Source organism: Dermacentor variabilis, unplaced genomic scaffold (genome assembly GCF_050947875.1).
Source record: "Dermacentor variabilis isolate Ectoservices unplaced genomic scaffold, ASM5094787v1 scaffold_13, whole genome shotgun sequence".
NCBI classification, from domain to species: domain Eukaryota; kingdom Metazoa; phylum Arthropoda; class Arachnida; order Ixodida; family Ixodidae; genus Dermacentor; species Dermacentor variabilis.
In genome coordinates, this window is record NW_027460291.1 from 3925438 (window position 1) to 3951955 (window position 26518).

A 26518-nucleotide genomic window follows, 5' to 3' on the forward strand; every position below is an offset into this window, starting at 1 on the left:
CTGCGAAAAATTTACACCAGCAGCAAAGAAGAATACATTTTGTTATTGCTACTGTGTGTGGTTGACCTCAGTGCGACCAGGTGGCTGCACCATGCAGATCATTCACATTGGCGCTTCTGCTGATCCCGTGAAACTACTCGGTCAAACGGCCAGGCCCTGTCCCCTTGCGCTTGCGTTTACCTTAATACCGGACTCGCGAAACGCTATTGCGTTAGTAATCTTTCGGTGTAAAGTGACGGCCGCAAACCTGCAATTCCTGGCGCCGATCGAATAGCGGCAGTCCGATGCGCTGCAGCCAGTCCGCTCGTCTGCTCCCTTGCAGAGGGACACGATCTCGCAGCTTGACATATTGCCAATCGCTACGTTTGCAGTGCACGATGCAACAAAGTCGAATCATAGCGCTCGCGAAAAGACAGACCGACACTGACGGTGGAACTCTCGTCAAAGACGGAGTACGTTGTAACACAAGCAGACGACACTTGCTGTGTGCCGGAAGTGCTTAAGTGTACTGAAAAGTTGTTCTTGTGCATTTTCTTTATGTTACTTTCTTTTTATAAAAACAAGTTACCTAAAGTTCCAACTATTACGAACATGATTTGTTTACTGTAAAGTTGCAAAAAATTATCGATGACGCGCCCTGGGCAGCCAATCAGATAGCTCGCCCTACTGACGTGAATTTGAATTACGAAGGAACAGCGCCAACTAAGACGGCCACGAGAGGGAGAACGACACAGGACAAGCGCTTGTCCTTTGTCGTTCTCCTTCTCGTGGTCGCCTTAGTTGACGCTGTTTCTTCCTAATTCATGTATGCAACATCTAGCCCAAATGAATTTTGTTCTGAACCAGGTATTGACGTCAATTAGATGATTTACGTCATATGGGAAGGGGCGGCTGAAAATTCCGTCGACAGTGTGCTGCGATCAGCAGCGATGTATATTTTTAAAACTTTATAAAAAATTACACGCTTTACGCGGAGCACTTAGACGCGTCATTTAATGATCAGAAGGACCTACTCTAACGACTCAGAACGGTTGCACAAAATCGTCAACACCGTTTCAGGGTCCCTTTGAGAGTCACTCTCGTCAATGGAATATTTATAGGAATATAATTGGCTACAGTGCGTATTGAAATGTTGAATCATGGTTTTCTGAATTATGAACTATATCACTACGAAATTTTTGTTTCAGTAGTTGCAAGTGAGGTACGAAATTATACTGAGTGCGGAACGGGGATGTCCTTGGAGTAAGATCTAGGTCAACCTCTTCGCCAGCCCTTCTCTTCACTCGCTCTTTTCACGTCTCCTTCTCTGCCGTAGCCGCGAACGTACCATGCAACTACAGTTCCCGTCCAACGGTGATGCACTGCAACATGTATGCAGTGTTAGAAATTGAGTTCGCTTTCCGTGCGCAAACTTGGCTTTGAGATACTGCGCTCCACAGCAGGCAGCGTCGCGAAACAACGCGCATGATTTGCCAACCATATTCCGAAGGCATCCACGTGACGTGAAAATGCTGCAATGCAGGAGTATAAGTTGACAAAAAAGAAAAGGGAAAGAAACTGGGGTCTCGCATTACGCCTTGCCAATGCATTAAACGACTGCGCTATAGCACCAGCAATGCCTCAGTGTACTCTTCGCGTGCCAGCGCGCCTTGAACTTCCGCCTTTCCATTCAGCGCACCCCGCTGCAGTGCTGAGCAGGACTGCCTTCGTCTAGGGCAGGTTCGGGACAGAAGCTGTCTAGGCTAACGGGTTTTTTCGTTCGCGTGATCGGCATATTAGTGGCGTCTCGAACGAGAAACTGTCATCGAGTGCTCGCCGGTCGGAAACTGCAATCTCAGAGCGGATGCTGCTGCCTGCATGAGCTGTCAGCAGTGGAACCTGTGCAGCGTACAGCGTGCAGTTAGTAGCTGCAAAATTTTGGCAGCTGTGTCCACATGCTTCGTACACAAGTTCGCGGAGTCCGCCTGGCTCCACAGACGAGGCTCCTATCCGGCAGTGCTAGCGTCCGCAATGTGCCCAGGCGATCGTTACAACAGTGAAACACAAGACCATAATAGGTCAAAACGTAAATATAGTAACAACTTATTTTATTGCCTGATAGTGAATTCTGGTTTATCTTCTGACCTGTGACATTTCCCTCTCCCTAATTTTCATTCAGTTTGGGAGACCGGTTTGATACTATAGGAGCCAAATAGCTCACTCGAGTGTTCTTTTTCGGGCACGCTGAAACGTTGACTTGGAGTACGACGCAGCAGACCACAGTATGTGTATAGTACGGCTGCTGAGTATTCCTGCGCCAAATCTTCTGCCCTGGTATATAACTGTATGTTCACTCTATATTGTATTCTATTGAAAATTGCCGGAAACAAAGCGTGCTATGGGTGGATTACAGTTTAAGGTGGTATAAAAAAATTATTTCCATTCTGTTTCCCAGTGTGAGGGCGAGACTAACTTACTCTTGTTGTGATGGTGACAGGATACAGGCAGACTGCTTCAAAGACAACGCCTCTCTCGGTTATTCGTGTCATTATCCTTAATTTGAGTTTTAGTTTTCCATACACGCAGCATAATGACAGCTTTCGCCACTTCAGTCTCATCTAGTAGCACTGCAAGAAGGAAATAATGCGATGCAAATCTTACTTGTGGCTTTAGTGCTCTTGCAGCCGAATCGTCACTGTCTTCCATTTGCTATGCACCTAGATCCAGACAAAGTGATGATTCATCCTAACTCGGCAAGCCGGACAGCCTGCCACACTATGGCTAGAGAAAGATAACAACGCCTGTTAAAAGAAAGCTTCAGCTGTTGGGACATCGTGCAAAAGGAAAGTACTCAAATCGAAACATCGATCCTGTACATAACTTTGTGCGGACTTGACATCGCTAGAACAAGAATACATCATTATTATATCAGCGGAGTGCACAAAAGGAGACAGGGGCGAAGTTCACACGAATGTTCACTGTGTCAGCGTGACTTGTAGACATCCAATGACTTGTGTTGGCGCGGATCAAGTTCTCCTTCTACCTTGCACAGTCGTCGGTTAAGAAAGCTGGATCCGTACTCAGGATGTAGTTTGTACGCTAGAGCAAATGGTAAGAAGTGCCAACTAATCAGCGCGGACAGACCATTAGCTAAAGCGGCTCACCAATGATAAAATTTCGTACGAACGAAGAGCTTTTTTAACTCTGTTCACAGTTTCTTGCTGTAGCTGTTATCACCGAGATACAATAAAGCAGAGTCGTGAGTCCCATCATTAGAAGGCACGTTTCATTTTGTGCCGAAACAACAGTATAAGGAACGCCTTATATGTTCGTGGACTGGCAGATTAATCTCGTAATACGGATGCCCGACGCACATACGTGCGGATACACGGCGCCCAAGTTAGCTATGAGACAACTCAATAAATACTGCTATTTGCGGACAGCCAGGCTCCATCACGCTGATACATATCGTTAAACATCGGAGCGAGCACTCCTTGACGAAGAAAATTATTAGGGTGACTTAGGCAAACCACTAAAGAGCTTCGTGTTTGCGTTAGCACGTTAGATACCTTCCAATTTTGTACACCGATGGCCTTCTTTCTCTATCTGCTATCTTTGTAACGCTTGCCCCCCTCTCGTCCTACGTGCAGAAATCTGGATACTCACGTGTGGTTAAACTGCTTGCCTGCACTCAAGGCGCATGCACCCCGTAGGGACGGAGGATTAGCTAGCGCGTGCAAAGCTGGGAGGTAGCGCTTAGCGCTAACGGGAAGCTATCACATTATATAATCCTCCAGCTGGACGCTCGCTGCTACTGTTCATAGAAATCGCAACGACTCGCATAATGGCCATCGCTGCACAACGCCTCACCTTCACTACCTTGAAATCCATTCACCTAAAACCACAAGCAAGTGGTTCCGGTTTTAGGTGGCGTTCAACTAAATAATCTACATCACCACCTCTTATGAATGCGATAATCAACAGCACGAACAATGCTGCCAGCATTATTGCGCATTTGATTTGATTTATTACTTTAAAGCGAAGCTTATTTGCGAGCCCTCCCGGACTTTCCTGACCGCGGCTGCTGGCGATGTTGCTGTCCTGTCGAATAGCCTTGATATAATCTCGATCGGGTCGAATCATGTCAACGTGGGAAGCCCGCGTGAACGCCTCTCACACCCGAGAGGCCAATCATAACAGCCCGTCCGCCGCCACAGGAGGTCTCGAAGGGGCTGCAGTATCCGAGCACCTCGAGGAGACATGTAGACTCCGTGCTTCTTGCTTCGTTTTCGCCGAATGTTCCAAGGCCCGCCTGGTAATAAACCAGGCGGGCCTTCAGGAAATAAACCACGCCCAGCCCAAGGCACAACAAACGGCGAGCACCCAACCAACTACGAGAACTGCCAAGTTCACACGTTCTTCACATAACCCTCTCAGAACCGTGCCTGCAGCCCTGGTTTGAGATTCCTGAAAACAAAGAAAAAGAGGAAACGAGACTTCAGGGCGTATTTCAACCAGCCTAATGCCTAACGTTTTTGGGTTTACTTTTTCCGAGAAAGCCAGGTTTGTTGATAGACTGAGAACGCACTGAAATCCAGCAATAGCGTTAATCATACATTCAAAATGGACAAACAAAATGGCTTCCAAGAAAAGCAAAGAACAAAAGGGGACCTTTAAAACAACCAAGAAACTTGTGGATGCGCCTAATTTCACAATATTAACGCTTATTGCGCACCTCATTGGATCGTTGTCTGCAAGCTTTCGGGCCTTGCCGAAGGCATCAAAGGGCGCTAGGCATACGCGGCGCTCTGTCGTCGTCTGCCACTTTGTGTGCCCGCGGCTTGCTTTTTCGTCCCCGAAGATGAGGCTGTAAACACGGGAGGAATTGGCGGCCTCCCTTTTCCCTCACTCTCACGGCGCATTTTACTGCAGTGACAGTCTGACTGGTCCTGTTCGCATATGCCTATCTACGCCCGGGTTGAACCTTTCAGCCGCACCCCTGCTCGTGAAGACGCGTTCTGATTTTTTGTTAGATGACGCCTTCGTTTTCTCACCCGCCACAACGAGCCATTTCAAGTTTTGCGTAATGACATGTTCGCTTGTCTTACGGGCTGCGGTGTGGCGACTTTCTCTATTCTTTCCTGAGCCGAATACTTGGTTCGCATGGTCTAGCAATGTTTAACTCATTTTTACCATGCTAGGCGGTCGCCAAATGCACCTCTGAAGTTCCCGAGCGGTGGCTTCCTGGGACGCTCTAACGTAAAACTATTCCAAGCTTTTCTATTCGAATTCTGCAACCAGCCCTCCGCGATTGGACAAAAACTTTTTGGGACCATACCCACTTCACCTGTCTGTCACGCGACGTCACGAAAACCGTGATAGCTCCGCACCTGATATGACGTGTACACACTCATTATGCTTGATTTCACCGAACAAAAGAAAAATGGTTATTTCTGGTTCGACGCCTACTCGCTGTTAGCCTTCGCCTATTGCTCAAAGGTTTTCCGGCTGCACCTACTTCACCTGCCTGTCATGCGACACCAGAAAACCGCAACAACTCACCACGTCAAAGTGACGTGTAGGCGTTAAAGATGCAATAATATGGCGAACAAAACTGAATTTTTTTCCGAACAGCCGCAGGCTGCCCCGTTCCGAAAGGAATAAAAGACGCCTGCCACCGATCGCTCATGCACAGGCTACTCACACTTGCCGGAGAGCATGGGTTTATTTGCGTATAATAAAACTTCTTGCACGGCCGTGTAACGTTTTCGAGCACTTTCGGCACTTTTACGCACTCGTTCTGCCAACTCTTCTTTGCTGGGGATCCGTTTTAGCTTCATTCTTAAGCTTCCGTTGCATGCCGCCGCGATTTTCGACGAGCCACTGCAAGCTAAGTAAGGGAAAGCGGACCAATTGCAGACGCCGGAAGGACACTCTTCATGCGGTTATCGATTTTCACTGCAGTGGCTCGGCCCCATCGAATCCATCTCCACTTGAGACTCTTGTCAGCCAATAAGACAAGCCGCTCAATGTAGGCAACGTTATTCGTTTTCCAAGCAAAGAAAAGTGACCTCCTATGAACGAGGAGGGCGTTTCATTGGTCTGTTCAGACAACCCTGCGGCAATTCTGGAAAGTCGCCCAAGTGCGGAGGTGCAAGAGAGTTTTTCAGCCCCTCCTGGAACCTCTTGGGGCTGTTTATGTTGGTCTCGTCTACGCAAGGAACGTCCTCCGGGATAGTCTTTGTTTCTACTTTTGCGACGTCATCGCTCGCTTCCTTCACCGCGATTCTTTCAACCACTTTCAGTAAGTCTGAAGAGATTTCCGAGCGTTTTAGTGCCAAATTAGTCACTAATTCCTGTGCTAGCCCTTGCTGCGGTATGCCTACTGACTTGGAGGCCTCCTCGTTAGCGCCTATTTCACTGATTTCAATAGCTATGGGATGTGCTTCGTAAAAGTCACCGTCCCGAGGCATAATATTGGATTCGTTGCCGTGATTTATCTATGCCGCGATCTCTTGACCCTTGGAACGCGTGAGAGCTTGGACCGCATGATCGCCAAAAATCAGGCCTTTCTTCTTCAACCGTACGTCCAAGTGATTTGAAGATATATAAAGATAGTGTTTCGACACATTTCACGATACTGCGGCATCGGTCAGCAATAGTCCAAACGGCCCCGCAATCTTTACGCGGGCTATGCACAAACAAACACTATTCTTTTCGACTACCTGCCGGATCTACGCATATTCACCGGTAAAATCCTCAGGTAAAATCCGGTAAAACGCAGGGTGGACTATGTCCATCGTCGTAGCTGAGTCCCAAAGTACTTTATACAGCATTTCATTTACTACTAGGTCGCGAAGGTAGGGCTCTAAGAGGTTCAACCTGTCACCGCCGTCTTTCACGAAAGAAAAAACAATTCTAGACTTCCTACAGCCGATCGGAAGAAGTGCCGGCTCCTGACAAGGGAAACAGGCGATCAGTATTCAAGGCTACAACGCTTTTTCTGCTTTTCTTTCGTCTTTTACTGCGGCGTCCATCTCTGCTGAATAATCTGGCTGCCCGCCGTTTGTCCCTTCTCCAGCCTTTTCATGGTGAATGGGGCGCCTGTTTTCCTCTTTGCTTAATTTAGTGAATGGCCTGACACGCGGTTTCTCGGATTCGCGACATGCGACGAATTCATCCGGTAGTACTGCAGCACGTTTTAAGCACTTCTCGCCCGACCTATTTGAATCCAGAGGCACATCTCTTCGCTCAAGGACCCATAGAACTGCTATAAGCAGATTAACTCAACGAACTTGTCATGACAACTGAACGCGTCTTCCCATTTTAGCCAGTCAATTGAATTAACTCTCAACTTATAAGTGAAATCTTGAAAACATGCGCCCAGTGTTCTAGCTGCCTCACAAGAACGACAACCGAAAGCCACCGCTGAGAGCAGATATTTTCTTAGCAACGCAGCTTTTACTTTCTGTTAGATATCTGCGTCTTCTCTGTTAGCCTTGCAATTATTTCGGTTGCTTCGCCAGGAAGAACGGTCAGAACCTGTTGTGGCCAATTCTCTAGCGCCAACCCGTTTTTCTCGCATGTTCGTTCAAACGTAACGAGAAATAACCCCATGTCATCGTTTGCCTTGGACGACGCCAAGAGATCCCTTATTTTTACTCCTGCTTCACCTGAACGTCTTGCATTTATTGAGATGTTATTTGCCGATTGCACGGCCAGATCCCGCTACACGTCTAGTTCTTTTAGTTTTCGTTCTTGAGCTCTCTGTCTTTCTTCTGCAGCTCTCTGCTGCTCTCGTTCCTCTCTTTCTACAGCTTCCCTTTTTTTTCAGCTCTCTGCCTTTCCTCTGCAACTCTTTGTCTTTCCTCTCAAGTTTTTTCAGCTTTCTCAGCTCGTTTCTCCATCTCTTCCCATGCTTCCAAAATTTCGTCCTTAAGATTGCCGCGCTTCTCAATCACTACAACAAGCTTCGGCTTTCTGTGACTTTTCCGTACCTCAATTCCAAGCTCTTCAGATAGTATTACCAACTGGAGCTTTTCCCGTTTGCTTAAATCTATGGTTAATCTCGAACGAGGACTTTCTTACTCTTTCTTACAACAGGAGCCTGCACGCACAGAAACTAATTTGTAGTTATAGAAAACACATGAGCTAAAACTTGGCAAATTCTCAAAAGGCAAGCGCTCACCATTCTGGTGAAGCCAGGGCGAAGGGTGGAGTATCCTGTTACTGCCTGCCAGTTGATATAATCTCGACCGGGTGAGGTCGGCCTTCCCCGCAGGAATCATGAAACGACGACGAAGCCGGGCAGTGAGGATGAAAAATATAGAAAAGGTTCTATTCACTTCATTAATACATGGATGTGTCGCTCATCTGAGTCTCGAGCGGTCTCTCTAGCACGTGAACCAGCCCGGCCTTAAATAATTACTGACGGTCCCGTTGGCGTCAGCATCTTCTTCCAGAGCCTGTGGAGTTGTAGTGCTTTTCGCCGTCCACCCTTTTGTGTCAGCTCGGAGAGGAGCGCGTCGTCGATTCGGAGAAGAGAGCAATCATGTCGACGTGGGAAGCCCGCCTGAACGCCCCTCACACCCGAAAGGTCGATCCCATAACAGCCTATACTTAAAAAAAATTGAATTACGTGCGTCGTGTTCGGATCGCATCTCGGTCCCCCCACGCTGCAGCTCGATGCTCTAACCGATAAGGCCACAATCGCACGTATGCACACACACACACACACACACGCGCACACACACACACACACATATATATATATATATATATATATATATATATATATATATATATATATATATATATATATATATATATATATATATATATATGCTGTACTCTGACGAAGGCTGGACAACCAGCCGAAAACGTTAGGTAACTTTATTTATGTATTACTTATTTATTACAGAACCCACAGCGCCAGAGTGGCAATAGAGTGGGGGTGGGGGGGGGGTGAAATCATATATACAAACACGTGTATGTATATATATATATATATACACGTGTTTGTATATATGTTTGCATATATAGGGTGTTTCGTCAAAAGTTCAGCACGCAGTACCCGTGGCAACATATGCAGGACAGAGACCACTAACTTTTGTAAGGCGTGTAAGACGTCTATATATATATATATATATATATATATATATATATATATATATATATATATATATATCAAACATAAATACCCAAGAAAGTGGATGAGCAAACGGCGCCGCTGTAGCTCAATTGGAAGAGCATCGCACGCGAAATGCAAAGGTTAAGGGTTGGGTCCCCACCTGCGGTAAGTTATTTTTTCATCCACTTTTATTTCCATTAATTTATCGTTTCTTCTTTTCATTTATTAAGCACAAGTAATGTGCTTAATAATAATATATATATATATATATATATATATATATATATATATATATATATATATATATATATATATTAGAAGGAACTATGGGGTTTTACGTGCCAAAACCACTTTCTGATTATCAGGCAAGCCGTAGTGGAGGTCTCCGGAAATTTCGACCACCTGGGGTTCTTTAACGTGCACCTAAATCTAAGCACACGGGTGTTCTCGCATTTCACCCCCATTGAAATGCGGCCGCAGTAGCCGGGATTCGATATCCCGCGACCTCGTGCTCAGCAGCCCAACACCATAGCCACTGAGCAACCACGGCGGGTGTATACACATATATATATATATATATATATATATATATATATATATATATATATACATACATATATATATATATATACTCCTCTATCGCGCCAACTGTTAATGTCTTTCCTGCATGCCATGCGTCCACTTACCTCTGCATTTACGTCGTCATCCTTGGTGAACAGCCAGTCTCCTCAGAAGTACACCTGCAAAGGCAAGGAAAAGAAATGAAACAAACTAAATGACCAATTACGTGATCCTACTGAAATCCCAAGGTCATAAATACCAGATTTAAAACATGCTCAGCGCATCGACAGAAATCTATGCGAGCCGAAAGCATTCACAGAAATTACTAAAGGTTCAATACGCATCTTCACTTCACGACAGACCTCGTGCGATATGAAGCTGTGGAGGCTCGCTGAATGAGTAAGCTTTCGGGAAACGCACAAGTCTTAAGTTCAATCTGTGTACCAAGGGGCGTTGTCGTTCGCACCATCCATCGTGCTGATTCGGTGTCGACTAACAGCCATGACAAAGAGCGAAATCATTGGATAAGCAAAATAGAAGGTTCGAGAACCTGTGTCCCAGCTGCTTCGCGTTTTTAGGTAGCGACCTTTCTGACTCCTATCTCTGTGTCTCTCGAGACGCACACGCAAAATATTTTTCTGAATTCGTATCCTAAAGAAAACGCAACTTACCTACTATTACAAGACTCGTAATGTTTAGGGTTATTGTTTGGAAAGGACGATGGAAAGAAATCCACTATCAGATCACTTCCCTTGTATATACTATACTTACCCCTGCTCGTTTATACATGTACCACCAGTGACTCAACAAACTTATCTTCAGCTACACGGCTCCTCTGTCATTACTAATATTGGCCACCTGCTCGCGTATTCGTTGAAAGTCAACGTAACTGTACTCCAAAATATATGCTTTCTGATGCGCTTTCCATTGCAGAAATAAACATCTGTTATTCTCTACGAAATATGCATAAAGGGATCTCTAGCTATTGTCTTCATGTACGTAGGATGAATGTTTGCCTTTTTCTTTCGGAAATTTGCGGATTATGAGGGGGGGGGGGGGCATTTTCTAAGTTCCTTCGTGCCTAGAAATAACTTTCTCAATTCATGTGACTGCCGTGAGTACTTGATTGATTTTCGTGAGTTTGCGAAAAAAAGATAATTATTATCCGGGCCCCGTAATAAGGACTGCAGCTGGATGTTGGCAGCACAGGTGGCTTTTATTCGATCTCAACGACTTTCGTCTTTGGCAAAACCTAGAAGCCTGCTTCCCCAAACCAGGGATTACCATCACCGAAAAATAACTTATTCCTCACTCAACTATGAATCCTGTTGCTTCAAGAACTGAACTGACTTTAACTGCAGTGATAGCTCGGTTCGACCGGTGAATACATCAAGATTACATTTGTGGTTTCATAAACTATTAACAAAAGCATTTCTACGTAGCAAAAAGTTGAGGGCTGTATCACCAGCTTCACATAAGACCCAAACTTTTTGTAAGACACGTAGTTGGAGATAGTGTCGTTTTTACGCCAACGCAGGACTAGTTACTGTAGACAAGGGTTGTAGTACAACAGTCATTGAGTAAATACATAATTCACCAGATATGATCATCCTCTTTTTTAAATTAATATTTGGATGCATGTCGCAACTGCAGAAATAAAGCTCGACAATGCTCAATGCAAGTATATTTAGTAGTAATACTGACGATAGCGCCAGTTTGAGACATATCTTGCTTTCCCATATGAGGAAATGTCATTGTCATTCAAATTAATACACAAAAGTATGCCTCACAAAATTCGATACAACACCAACTGGGACACCAATGTATTTTATGACGAAAGGTTGGAGAAGTACATCTCAGAACTGATGCGACTCTGAGGTTCCCTACTAAGTGACCACGCCTCAACCGAAATTCGGACAAGTGGCCTGAGTAAATAATTATACGTTAGATATGAAATATTACCGATATAATTAGAACATGACTATCGCACATCGAGTAATTTCCGCCGCGCCTTCGCCAATACGATCCCGAAAAAAGAAGGCACTGCTCTGCTCTTGAAACTCTTGGTTCTTGCTATTTGAAGATCGTGGTATATGTCATAAGAAAGTCTCAGTAGAAGAACTACGCTTCACACCTTTTTCTCGCTTCTGCCATTCAACTCGCTTACTGACACCTTCAAACAAACTACCTTAATTAGTTCAAGTGAGACAAGGAACACTTGCTAACTTGTGCTACCGTACTGATTCGCCAAGAAATTGGCTCCCGAATACTGTGGTTAAAATTTCTTATATATACAAATGTATTACCGGGAAAAAGGAGCAGGAGAAGATGGAATAATAGTCGACTTAATTAAAGATGGAGCAGATATCAGGCTTGAAAAAATTGCCGCCCTTTATACGAAATCTACCACGACTTCAAGGGTTCTAGAGAACTGGAAGAATGCCAACATTACACTCATCCACAAAATGGAGACGTTAAAGAAGTTAAAAATTATAAGCAAGTTACCTTAATTTCAGCATTGCATACAGCATTCATCTAGATAATTTCTAATAGAATGAGGGCAACACTTGACTTGAGTAAACGAAGAGAACAGGCCTGCTTCAGGAAGGGGTACTCTACAATGGATCACATCCATGTCATAATCAGGTAATCGAGAAATACCCACCGAGGCTGCTCAGTGGCTGTGGTGTTGGACTGCTGAGCACGAGGTCGCTGGATCGAATCCCGGCCACGGCGGCCGCACTTCGATGGGGGCGAAATGAGAAAACACCCATGACTTAGATTTAGGTGCACGTTAGAACCCCAGGTGGTCGAAATTTCCGGAGTCCTCCACTACGGCGTGCCTCAAAATCAGAAAGTGGTTTTGCACGTAAAACCCTATAATTTAAAAGGTAATCGAGAAAACTGCGGAGTACAATCAACCTCCCTGTATGGCTGTCATGGATTATGAAAAGGCAATTGATTCAGTAGAGATACCAGCAGTCATAGAGGCATACGTAAATATCTTGGGAAATATCTACAAGGATTGCACAACTACCATGGTTCTTCACAGGAAAGTACAAGGATACCTATAAAGAAAGTGGTCAGGCAAGGAGACGCAATTTCTTCAGTGTTATTCACAGCATGCTTGGAAGAAGTATTCAAGCTATTAAACTAGGAAGGCTCAGGAGTGAGGACCAACGGCGAATATCTTGCAAACATTCGGTTTGCAGATGACATTGTCCTCTTCAGAAGCACTGAGGATAATTTACAACAAATGATTGAGGATCTAAACAGATAGAGTGCAAGAGTGGGTTTGAAGATTAATATGCAGAAAAGAAAGATGGCGTCCGCGAGGCTGGAAAGTGAATAAGAGCTCAAGATTGCCAGTAAACCTCTTGAGTCCGTGAAGGAGTACGTTTTTTTTTTTTAATTACTCACAGGTGACCCTGATCATGAGAAGGAAACTTATAGAAGAAAAAAATGTGTTGGAGTGCATACGGTAGGCATTACCAGATCCTGAGTGGGAACTTGCCACTATCATTGAAAAGAAAGGTGTACAATCACATCATTCTACCGACGTTAGCATATGGGGAAGAAACTTGCAGGTTGACAAAGAAGCTCGAGAACAAATTGACTACCGCGCAAAGAGCGATAGAACGAAGAATGTTTGGCTTCACGTTTATAGACACGAAGAGAGCGGTGTGGATCAGAGAGCAATGAATCAGAGAACAATGAAATTAATTTAATGAAATTAGGAAGTTCCCAGGCACAAATTTGATTCAGCTGACACAGGACTGGGGTAATTGGATATTGCAGGGATAGCAGGGCGTTCATCCTGCAGTGGACAAAAATAGGCTGATGATGATGATATATAGATAAATGAAAAAAAATAATGCAAACGTTGTCGAAGTCATTGCATAAAAGTTCCCCAAGACAATGCGCGGCGAAGAAAGACCAATTAGAAACAGTTCGAGATGTTCTAACAAAGTGACGAGTGACAAGAGCATTCCTAGATCAGTCGTTTGCCAGAATAATGGATGAGTTTAGATAAACATCAAGCGCTAGAATGCACCATGCGCGAATCCAGGAGGATGCCCGGATGTCCTGACCCCCTAGTCCCTTGAAATGTGTGTGCGCAGCACCAGCATCGGCGTGTGTGTGTGTGTGTGTGTGTGTGTGTGTGTGTGTGTGTGTGTGTGCGTGTGTGTGTGTGTGTGTGTGTGTGTGTGTGTGTGTGTGTGTGTGTGTTCACGAAGAACTGCGGCGCGACTGGCCGCTCCAGGCACTTTGAGCATATTCGCGGGCTTCTTTCACGCTAGGAAAAACACATTTATATAGCACGTATTGAGCAACCAAAAGCTGTAACGGGAGTTTTTCATGTTGCTGTACAATTCTGTCACTGACACCTTTGACTTCAATATAATATTTGAAAAGTTGACTAATTAATTAAGACCAGTTATGCAAAAAATAATCTAGCTTTCTCCAAGCGGCGGCAAACAACATTACCTTGGTTCTGACCAGCTACGTGGCTTTATAATACTTCGAAATCTTGGTATATGGTAGTTTGGACACCCTGTAAAGTATATTGCATTTTATTCAAAACACAATTTTTTTAAAAAGTGACTGTGGAAGCTAACGAATTGTTGTCCCTGAGGTCGGTTACTCAAAGAAAACGACACACAGAAATTATCGAATTTCAGCCATTTAGTTCGCAAGGCATATCCACATAGAAGCAATTGTGATGCTCGCATTGTGCCCCAATTGTGCCGCAAAATTCCTCGGTGTTCAAGTTAAATTTGTCCTGCAGTGCTTAATAAGGAGTTTTGTTAAAAATGTCAGTGGTGCTACACTGCTTTTTGCCGCAAGTTTGACGGTGTTTATCACACACCTCGTTAAAGTTTTAAAATGCGTTCGAAGTGGATGTGCGTTGAGAACTCATCAGCCTCAAATCGTAAACTGCAACGTGTGTCCTAAAGTGCGCTGCAGATAAACAAGTTCATTAGTTGAGCTTTATTTATATGTTCATCTATGTATTTGTGCAGCAGTGCAGCGTGCAGCGGTGGCATAAGGGTAGAGCACCGCCTCGCATGCAAGTGGACCGTGGTTCGAACCCCGGTGCCGCGCAAATTTTCACCGGATTAAAAAAAATCCGCGTGTTAATAAAACTGCACGAACAGGCTTGGAGGGCGGCCTCATCCCGGCGACCAGAACCGATAACGCACTCATTCACCAGAGCAGAATTGACCACCCTGGCGCAGTACTTGGCCACAACCTTCTATGTGAACACACCAATCAAACCCCGGCCCTCAGTCCCCAGCAGCCGCGAAGCAACTGTCCACGGCGGCGATCAGACCTGTGACGCAGCAAATGGTGCTAAGAATCTCTGGGTCAGGACAGGCCGCCATTCGAGCCTGAACCTGGCAACGTTTAACTCTAGAACGTTATCTAGTGAGGCGAGTCTAGCAGTGCTATTAGAGGGGAGTAAAGGGGATGTAATAGGGCTCAGTGAGGTTAGGAGGACATAAGAAGCATATACAGTGCAAGAAACTGGCACGTCCTGTGCTACTGTAGCTTAGCGGAGAGACGAGAAATAGGAGTCGGATTCCTAATTAATAAGGATATAGCTGGTAACATACGGGAATTCTATAGCATTAACGATAAGGTGGCAGGTCTTGTTGTGAAACTTAATAAGAGATACAAATTGAAGGTCCTACAGGTCTACGCCCCTACATCCAGTCATGATGACCAGGAAGTCGAAAGCTTCTATGCAGACGTCAAATCGGCGATGGGTAGAGTCTAAATACACTGCACTGATGGGCGACTTCAATGCCAAGGTAGGCAAGAAGCAGGCTGGAGACAAGTCGATGGGGGAACATGGCATAGGTTCTAAGAATAGCAGCGGAAAGTTATTAGTAGAGTTTGCAGAACGGAATAATATGCTGATAATGAATACCTTCTACCACAAGCGGGATAGGAGCAACGTGAAGGAGCCCGAATGGTGAGACTAGAAATTAAATAGACCTCATACTCTGCGCTAACCCTGGCATCATACAAGGTGGCCATGTGCTCGGCAAGGTGCGCTGCAGTGATCATAGGATGGTAAGAACTCGAACTAGCCTAGACTTGAGGCGGGAACGGAAGAAACTGGTGCACGAGAAGCCGATCAATGAGTTAGCGGGAAGAGGGAAAATGGAGGAATTCCGGATCAAGTTACAGAACAGGTATTGAACAGACCTTAGTGTTGAAGATATGAATGACAATCTTAAGGGCATCATTAAGGAGTGCGCAGTAGAAGTGGGCGGTAACATTTGTTAGAGAGGATACCAGTAAGCTATCGCAGGAGACGAAAGATCTGATTAAGAAACGCTAATGTATGGAAGCCTCTAACGCTACAACTAGAATAGAACTGGCAGAACTTTGTAAGTTAATCAACAAACGTAAGACAGCTGACATAAAGAAGTATGATATGGACAGAATTGAAGATGCTCTCAGCAACGGAGGAAGCCTAAAAGTAGTGCAGAAGAAAGTAGGAAAGAATCAGGTGTATGTGTTAAGAGACAAAGCCGGCAATATCATTACTACTATGGATGAGATAGTCCAAGTGGCTGAAAAGTTTTATATATATTTATACAGTACCAGTGGCACCCACGACGATAATGGAAGAGGGACTAGTCTAGAGGAATTTGACATTCCAGAAGTAACGCTGGAAGAACTAAAGCAAGCCTTGCATGAGAGCTATGCAAAGGGGGAAGGCAGCTGGGGAGAGTCAGGTAACAGCAGACTTGCTGAAGCATAATACGCAGGTTCTTCTAGAAAAACTGGTCACCCTGTATATGCAATGCCTCATGACCTCAAGCGTACCGGAATCTTAGAAGAAGGCTAACGTAATCCTAATCCCTAAGAAACGCGACGCCAAAGACTTCAAAAGTAATAAACCGCTCCGCTTACTGTCCGTTGCCTACACAGTATTTACTACGGTAATCGCAAATAGAATCAGGAACAGACTTCAGTCAACCAAAGGACCTGGCAAGGTTTCGTAAAGGCTACTCAGCGATGATGATGATGATGTGTGGTGTTATATGGTGCAAGGGCCAGGTATGGCTAAAGAGTGCCAAGCCAATGGTAATGAAATGAAAGTGAAGCGATAAATTAGGAGCAATGGTTGTAATAGGGCTGTAAAGGGGCCTAAAAGACGGTCACTGCAAGATCTGTAACAGCTACATGTAATAAAACTATGACAATGACTATGAAGCGTGCCAAGGACGCGAAAGAAGCATTGTAAAAGAATGACAATGCGCTAATATAAGTCATTTCGATAAAAAATTTGAAGAAGCACTGCTGCCCTAACAGAGTCCTTGAAGCGGAAGGACCTGAAGGTGTGTGCTGTCCAGAACCACTATCATAGCAGCATCCTCTAGAAAGAGGATGTGCTACGGTACTATTGGGCTATTAACATGCAGAACCACATCATTCAAGAAACCTAGGACAGCTTTGGTGGTAAAAAGGGGTTCCTTACCAAGAAACATACCGGGATGGAGAGGGATACAATACCGGTATAGTAGAGGAAAATGTTTTCTTCTATCTCTGTCGGCTTCCCGACACTCCGCGAGGACGTGGAGGACGGTGAGCCTTTCAGCACATCTACCACATGTAGGAGGTTCGTTTCCAGTAAGCAGAAAATTGTGAGTACCATATGTGTGTCCTATTCTGAGTCTACAGAATAGGACATCAGTCCGTCTTGTTTTTGTAACGGGGGCCAAACACCTATCCTTGGCTTAATCAACTGGAGCTTATTATTTGTTTCAGTGTCCCACATGCGTTGCCAGTAGCTTCGCAGTTCCGTTCGCAAGAAAGGCTTGAGGTCTGTGGCAGGAATAGCAGTGGTGGTATTACCAGCTTGGAGGTGTAACTGATGTGGCCATTTGGTCGGCCAGAACATTACCTTCGATGCATCTATGACCAGGTACCCAGCATATTGTCACATGTCTACGAGACGAATAAATATTGCACAAGAGACAGTAAAGCTGAATGAAAACATTATTATTGTGTTTTCTTAATGACATTAGTGCTTTTACAACACTTAACGAGTCCGTCAATATTATCGCTTTCTCTAGCTTTAATTTGTTTGTCTTTCACCGCAGACAGTACTGCGTAGGCTTCTGCAGTAAAGATGCTTCTATGGGGGTTCAGTACACCTGCTTCAGAGAAAGTGCGTCCAACAGCCGCGTAAGACACCAACATGCCATTTTGACGCACCGGTGTAGAATTCCGGACAACAGTACTTCAATTTGAGTTCATGGAAATGCATTCGTATTTCGATTTCTGGTGCGAATTTTGTAACTCTTACAAAAGATATATCACATTCCACCACTTGCAAGTCCCAGGGCGGTAGCTGCTTCGCTGGAGGCATCAAGCGGTGTTCGAAGAGTGGAACATTCATTTCCACGCTAAGCTCCCTCACACGGAGTGAGAAAGGCTGTCTCACAGAGGGTCGATTACGGAAGAGTGCAGTACATGTCGAATCGCTAATAGCTTCACAACACGGATGTTCAGGATTAGCGTGCACTTTAAGGAAATATGTGAAGCTGGTGTAAGATCTCTGCAGATTGAGTGGCCACTCATTCGATTCTACATATAAGCTTTGAGGGGCTAGTTCTGAATGCGCCTGTGGCCACACGGATACCCAGGTGGTGGACGGGATCCAGCATCTTCAGTGCACTGGGGGCGGCAGAGTTGTATACAATGGCGCCATAGTCTAACCGTGATTGAATGAGGCCTTTGTAAATATTCATTATACACTTCCTGTCACTACCCCATGTTGTGTGTGATAGTATTTTGAGTAAGTACATTGTTTTTACACATTTAGCTTTGAGATATTTTATGTGCGGGATAAATGTAAGCTTAGAGTCAAGTATTATACCTAGAAATTTGTGTTCTTTCGTGACAGCTATTTCTTGTCCACATAGTTCTAGACAAGGATCTGACAGCAGGCCTCTCTTTCTTGTGAAGAGAACACAAGTACTTTTGTGGGGGTTGATTTTAAATCCATTTTGATATGCTCATTTGGACACCTTGTTTAAGCCCTGCTGTACCTGTCTCTCGCACAATGTGAGGTAGCAGGATTTGAAGCCTCTTTGTACATCGTCTAAGTATACGAAATAAAAACTGGCCGGTGGCAGTGAAGCACGTAGTGTGTTCATCATAAGAATAAAGAGAGTGCAGCTGAGCACGCCTCCCTTGGGTACACCAGTTTCCTGCGTAAAAGGACGTGACAGTGCATTACCGACTTTTACAATGAAGGTAGGATTTGACAAATAGCTTTCAATAGTGTTCAGCCTATTTCCACGGATGCCCATTCCCGACAAGTCTCGCAAGATCCCATAACGCCATGCTGTGTCATACGCCTTCTCCATGTCGAAAAATATCGATAGGAAAAACTGTCTTTGAACAAATGCATCACGGATATTTCCTTCAATGCGCACAAGATGATCGGTTGTAGATCATCTTTCTCTGAAGCCACACTGATTGAGATCGAGCATATTGACACGTGTACTTAACTTTATCGGGCGACCACGTTTCGCCGCCTAACAAATGTTATCGCACAGCGCAAGACGCGCCTGCATGTAAAAGAAGTTTCTGGAATGTTATCGATGGTTCCGTCCACTGTCTTTCAGCGCGACTTGTGTAATCTGATTGCATCTATGCGCGACGCGAATAGTGTAGAACATTGTGGAAGACACGCGGGTCCCAGTGGTTAGTCTGGAACATTCGATGACCGATCTATAAAAGCCGACGCGCTTGACTCGCTGATCAGATTTCCGACGATCGCCGACCGTGTTCGCCGCTATCGTTGTGCTATAAGTGTAGCCTGTTTTTGTGGGCCCAGGTTCGCCCAATAAAAGTTTTGTCTTTCACAGTATTGCTACTGTGTTCTTAACGTCACCACCAAGTGACATCTGGTGGAGGTGCTTTTCGTTCATGTAGCGGACGCCCCCGACAAGCCGTGATCCAAGCCCGGACCGCAAAGACAGCACCAACGTAGTCCCGGACCATCAAGCAAGCCGCCGTCTTCAACAACTCCCCCGGAGCACCGACTTCTACCGGAGAAGACCAAGAAGATTGTGACCAAGGCAACCCCTATGCCAGCCCCAGCGTCCCCCATCGTGCTGCAGCAGCAAAGGGAGCCTCCGACGTTCCGCGGTTCAACGTTCGAGGACCCGGAAAGCTGACTTGAGACATGCGAGAGGGTCGCTGCTTTTAACAACTGGAACAGCGACAACAAACTGCGACATGTCTTCTTCGCATTGGAAGACGCTGCCACGAAGTGGTTCGAGAACCGAGAAACCACCTTAACGACCTCGGAGCTGTTCCGAAGCGGCTTCCTGCAGACATTCGCAAGCGTCGTACGCCGAGAACGAGCCCAAGCGCTATTAGAAACCCGGGTGCAACTACCAAAGGAGACCACCGCAATTTTTACAGAAGAAATGAGCCGCCTATTCCGCCACGCCGAGCCGGAAATGTCCGAGGAAAAGAAAGTCCGCCTACTCATGCGTGGTGTGAAGGGGGAACTTTTCGCCGGAATGGTACGAAGCCCATCGAAGACCGTCGACGAGTTTCTTCGCGAGGCCACCAGCATCGAGAAGACACTCGAGATGCGAAACCGGCAATTCGACCGCCGCACGAACTCGACAAACTACGCCGGAGTTTAGTCACTGGCCACCGACGACCTACGCGAGACTATACGAGCGGTCGTGCGGGAGGAGCTACAGAAGCTGTTCCCATCATCACTGCCTCAAGTGGCTTCGATTGTCGACGCCGCACGTCACCAGCTCCAACAACAACTCGGAGTAGCCCTTGAACCACCGCAGCCTCAGCCGCAAGCGATGAGCTTCGCCGCCGTCGCCCGCCATCAAGGTCCACCTCCACGACCGCGCCAGGGCCCCGTAACGCCGCAATTCCGTCGACCAGCACCGCCGCCGCCAGCACGCCCACCCGTCGCCCAGCGCAGCTACCCGAGGAAGACAGACGTTTGGCGCACTCCTGACCACCGCCCGCTCTGCTACCACTGCGGAGAAGCAGATAACGTCTACCGACAATGTCCATACCGGGAGATGGGACTGCGAGGTTTCGCCATCAACGCTCCGCGCCCGCAGCAAAGTGAACGCCCTCACAATATAGCCAACTACCTCGCCGCTACTCAGCGGAGCTCTCGACGGCCGTCGCGTTCGCCATCACCAGGCCGGTACCTGTCGCCGCAGCGCCGACCATACACTGGCCCAGCCCGGGGGCCGGTCAGCGATCCCATATCCGGAAAACTAAAAGTAACAACCGATGGAAGTGCGGTTGCTCTTCCTCGAACTGACGAAGATCCTCCGCCGCCGACGAAGACACCCAAGAAACTACCTCGACGACATAACGACACGCCACCGTCTGAACGAAGTCTGGAAGCAAAGAATACGACGACGAAAGACGACACGCCGACGCGACGTTCCAGCTTCAGTTCAACACGACGCAGCCGTGATCCGACGCCAAGACTTAACTGCAACGCCAGACAAAGAACCACAGACCTCGACGTGCTTCTCGATGGCCAAGCAGTTACCGCCTTAGTGGACACAGGGGCCGATTACTCCGTAATGAGTGGACACATCGCCGTCCAGTTGAAGACAGTTAAAACTGCATAGGAAGGCCCTGAAATTCGAACCACTGGAGGACACCTCATTACGCCGACTAGAATCTGCACGGCAAGAATAACCGTTCATGACCGGACATACCCTGCCACCTTCGTTATTCTCCAACAGTGTTCACGAGACGTCATTATCGGCATGGACTTCCTGAACCAACACGGCGCAATCATAGACCTGAAGTCAAAATCGATAACGCTGTCGGAAAATCAAGGATACCGCCAGAGAGCTCTCGTAGTCACCACGCCTTGAGTGTTCTCGAAGATCAAGTGAGCATCCGGCCTCGCTCGAGCATTGTTATTTCGGTCGGCACCGAAATAGCCGCTGACGCAGAAGGCGTCATCCAAGGCGCCGAACATCTACTGCTAGACCGTGAAATTTGCGTCGCTAGAGGAATCGCTCGACTGCAGGGAGGAAATACGAAAGTGTTGCTGACAAACTTCAGCCAGGAGTACAAGCACATCAACAAGGGCACGACCATCGCATACATCGAGGAAATTCTGGAAACCAGCAATGCGTTTGTCCTCTCGGATTCTGCCGCATGTACTCCGACGACCGTAGTTCCCGAACCAGACATCAACATAAATCCAAGTCCCCCCAACAACAGCTGAGAAGCTTACTTCGACGATACCAAGCGTGCTTTTCGACGTCATCAAGGATTCGACAAACACCAGTCGCCAAGCATCGCATAATAATCGAGGAGTGTGCTCGACCACTCTGCCAGAGCTCTTATCGAGTTTCTACGCGAGAACGTGAGGCTATAAGGCGCCAAGTCGACGAAATGCTGCGCGACGACAACATGCAGCCGTCGAAAAGCCCGTGGGCATCTCCTGTAGTCTTGGTGAAGAAAAAGGACGGAACCCTACGTTTCTGCGACGATTATCGTCGTCTGAACAAGATCACGAAGAAGGACGTATACCCCCTCCCACGAATAGACGACGCATTGGATCGGCTCTGCAATGCTAAATACTTCTCGTCGATGGACGTCAAGTCTGGCTATTGGCAAATAGAAGTCGACGAAAGAGATCGCGAAAAGACTGCCTTCATCACCCCAGACGGCCAATACGACTTCAAGGTTATGCCATTCGGACTGTACTCGGCGCCTGCAACGTTTCAGCGCGTGATGGACACGGTTTCAGCAGGATTGAAGTGGCAGACCTGTCTCGTTTACTTGGAGGACGTCGTCGTCTTCGCCGGAAATTTCGACGATCACCTCAGGCGGCTTGTGACAGTACTAGAGGCCATCAAGTCATCAGGGCTTACTCTGAAGCCGGAAAATTCCGCTTCGCTTACGATGAGCTTCTGTTCCTAGGTCACGTGATCAGCAAATCTGGTGTCCGTCCAGAACCACGAAAGACAGCTGCCATCGCACAGTTCCCGCAACCCATCGACAATAAGGCAGTCCGTAGATTCCTTGGGATGTGTGCCTACTACAGGGCTTTGTCAAGGACTTTTCACGCATCGCTGAGCCGTTGACACGTCTAAATAAATGTGATGTTGAGTTCAAGTGGGAAACGCCGCAGGCCGACGCATTTGAACAACTCAAACGACGCATGCAGTCGCCACCGGTACTTGCGCACTTCGACAAGTACGCCGATACAGAAATCCATACTGACGCCAGTAGACTAGGCCTCGGTGCCGTTCTAGTCCAGAGAAGAAACGGAGTCGAACAGGTGATAGCTTACGCTAGCCGGTCGTTGTCAAAAGCGGAAGGCAACTATTCCACGACCGAAAAGGAATGCCTCGCCATCGTTTGGGCTACAGCTAAATGTCGCCCTTACCTTTATGGCAGGCCATTCAAAGTGTTCAGCGACCATCACGCGTTGTGTTGGCTACCGAATATAAAGGATCCTTCAGACCTTCCGAGGTTGCTCAGTTAGGCTGCTCAGCACGAGGTCGCGGGATCGAGTCCCGGCCACGGCGGCCGCATTTCGATGGGGGCGAAAACACCCGTGTACTTAGATTTAGGTGCACGTTAAAGAACCCCAGGTGGTCGAAATTTCCGGAGTCCTACACTACGGCGTGCCACATAATCAGAAAATGGTTTTGGCACGTAAAACCCCATAATTTAATTTAGAGGATCCTTCAGGACGACTGGCGCGGTGGAGCCTCAGACTAAAAGAATACGACATCACTGTAACCTACAAGTCCGGACGAAAACATTCCGATGCCGATTGCCTATCACGCGCCCCCATTGACCCGCTGCCGCAAGATGACGAGAATGACGACGCCTTCCATGGAATGATAAGCGCGGAAGACTTTGCTGAACAGCAACGGGCAGACCCGGAGTTAAAAGGCCTGGTCGAATATTCGGAAGGGCACACCGACGTTGTCCCCAGGGCATTTAAGCGCAGATTATCTCCTTCACGCTTCAAAACAATCTACTCATGAAGACGAATTTCTCGCCAGTCCGCGCGAACTGCCTTCTTGTTGTTCCGTTGGCACTGCGTCCAGAAGTACTGTGCGCCCTAAATGACGATCCGACCGCCGGGCACCTCGGCTTCTCCCGGACGCTATCGAGGATACAAGAAAGGTATTACTGGCCGCGCCTAACCGCCGACGTTGCCCGTTACGGCAAGACATGCAGAGACTGTCCGCGACGCAAGACACCACCCCCAAGGCCAGCCGAATCACTACAGCCAATCAAGCCTCCTTGCCAACCTTTTCAGCAGATCGGGATGGACTTGTTCGGACCGTTTCCGACGTCAACGTCCGGAAATAAGTGGATCATCGTGGCGACGGACTACCTCACCCGCTTCGCTGAAACTAAAGCTCTACCGAAAGGCAGCGCAGCCGAAGTGGCAAAACTTTTCGTCGAAAGCATTCTGCTGCGACATGGCGCCCCAGAGGTCCTCATCACCGACAAAGGAACGGCCTTTACAGCGGAGCTCACCCCCCAAGCCATTCTTCAGTACAGTCAGACAAGGCACAGCAGGACAACTGCCTACCACCCACAGACGAATGGTCTTACGGAGCGCCTGAACAAGACCCTCGCCGACATGCTAGCAATGTACGTCGACGTCGAGCACAAGACGTGGGATGCGGTCCTGCCGTACGTAACATTCGCTTACAACACGGCGGTGCAAGAAACAACACAGATCACGCCAATTAGGCTGGTTTAAGGGAGGAACCTGACGACGACGCTCGACGCCATGCTGCCGCACGTCACTGAAGAGGGAAATCTTGACGTCGCTACGTATCTCCAGCGCGCCGAAGAAGCCCGGCAGCTCGCCCGCCTACGGATCAAGAACCAGCAGCGTACCGACTGCTGACACTACAACCTCCGACGACGCTTCGTCGAGTACCAGCCCGGTGACCGTGTTTAGGTTTGGACCCCAATACGTCGACGAGGACTCAGTGAGAAACTATTGCGACGTTATTTCGGACCCTCCAAGATCATCCGACGTGTTGGCGAACTGGACTATGAGGTCGTGCCAGACGGCATTTCGCAGTCACAGAGGCGCGAGGCACGATCTGAAGTGGTCCACGTAGTGCGTCTGAAGCCCTTTTACGCACGCTAACGAACTTCCTTATTTTTGGTTTCTTTGCTACCAGTGCTTTTCTTTCTTACTTTCGTTTGTTTGCAGCATCGGGTCGATGCTTTTTAAGAGGGGGGTAATGACACGTGTACTTAACTTTATAGGGAGACCCCGTTTCGCCGCCTAACAAATGCTATCGCACAGCGCAAGACGCGCCTGCATGTAAAAGAAGTTTCTGGAATGTTCGCAACTTGTGTAATCTGATTGCATCTAGGCGCCACGCGAATAGTGTACAACTTTGTGGAAGACACGCGGGTCCCAGCAGTTAATCTGGAACATTCGACGACCGATCTATAACAGCCGACGCGCTTGACCCGCTGATCAGATTTTCGACGATCGCCGACCGTGTTCGGCGCTGTCGTTGTGCTATAAGTGTAGCCTGTTTTTGTGGGCACAGGTTCGCCCAATAAAAGTTAACTTTGTCTTTCACAGTATTGCTACTGTGTTCTTAACGCCAACACCACGTGACAATATTGGTGAGTTCAAGGAAATGTATGAGCCTGCGATTAACCATTTTTTCAAAAAGCTTACAAAGACAATTTGTAAGAGCTACCAGACGGTAACTTGCCGCCAAGGAAGGGTCTTTACCCTGCTTAAGAACAGGGACCACAATCGCTTCTTTCCATGTGGGTGGGAGGTATCCCGCAGCCCACATAGTCTTGAAAAGTGCGAGTAGTGTAACTTTTGTGTCAATAGGTAACTTTCTGATCATGTCATACATGACTCTGTCAGGTCCCAGTGCAGTGCTTTTGCATGTGTTCAAGGCAGCTCTCAACTCGGCAATACTAAAAGGCCGGTTATACGGTTCATTCTGTCTGCATTTTCGTATGATTGGCTTACGTTCCTCCATTTCTCTATGTTTAAGGAAAGATTGGGAATAGTGGATTGAGCTCGACACGCGCTCAAAGTGCTCCCCTAGGGTGCCTGTCTGCTCTTCTAAGGTATTTACTTGATCGTTCACCAAAGGCAACGGATTTAATTGCTGCCCATTTAGCTTTCTTACGCCATTCCAAACTTTCGCCTCCTGTGTGTAAGGACTGATGCCTGAAAGGAACCTTAGCCAGCTTTCTCTCTTCTCCTAACGCCGTATGCGCCTCCCCTGTGACTTTATGTGATTAAATTCAATAAGATTTTCCGCATTCGGCGACCTACTCAATATTCCGCATGACTTATTCTGCCTCTTTCGCGCATTTCTACAGTCATCATTCCACCAGAGAACATGTCTTTTAAGTGAACCACCATTTGTTTGCGGGATAAACTTTTCAGCAGCATCAAGAATAAAAGCGCTAAAATATGCGACAGCTTCATCTATACTAAAATTGATTAGAAAATCGAGTGGTAAATGAGTAGATTCTTTAAAATGCTCCCAGTCAGCCGACGCTGATTTCCAAATGGTAAACAGGGGAGGGTTGTCATGCTGCGTTATTGATTTTAGAGTTATAGGGAAGTGGTCACTTTCAAAAGGCTTCTTGATCACATTCCATTCAAGATGAGTCACAAGGGAAGCAGAGCCTATTGCTAGGTCTATGGACGAATATAAATTGTGTTGGAGGCTGTAATATGTTGGTTCCTTCTTATTAAATGGGCAGGCACTAGAGGCCAGAATAAAATTTTCGATAAGTCGGCCTCTTGCGTCGCAACGCCCG

The 26518-nt window shown here is 46.9% G+C and overlaps 1 protein-coding gene across 6 annotated transcripts in view; it reads right to left on the reverse strand.

Moving 5' to 3' along the window:
• The window catches only part of LOC142566742 (uncharacterized), a 653003-nt gene that overhangs the window by 97041 nt on the left and 529444 nt on the right, over window positions 1-26518 (reverse strand). For all 6 annotated transcript variants that reach the window (XM_075677617.1, XM_075677616.1, XM_075677613.1 and 3 more), the window contains one exon: window positions 9796-9849. In XM_075677617.1, coding sequence (XP_075533732.1) covers window positions 9796-9803 — 8 coding nt within the window. In that variant the 5' untranslated portion in view covers window positions 9804-9849. The remainder of the gene's footprint in view (window positions 1-9795; window positions 9850-26518) is intronic.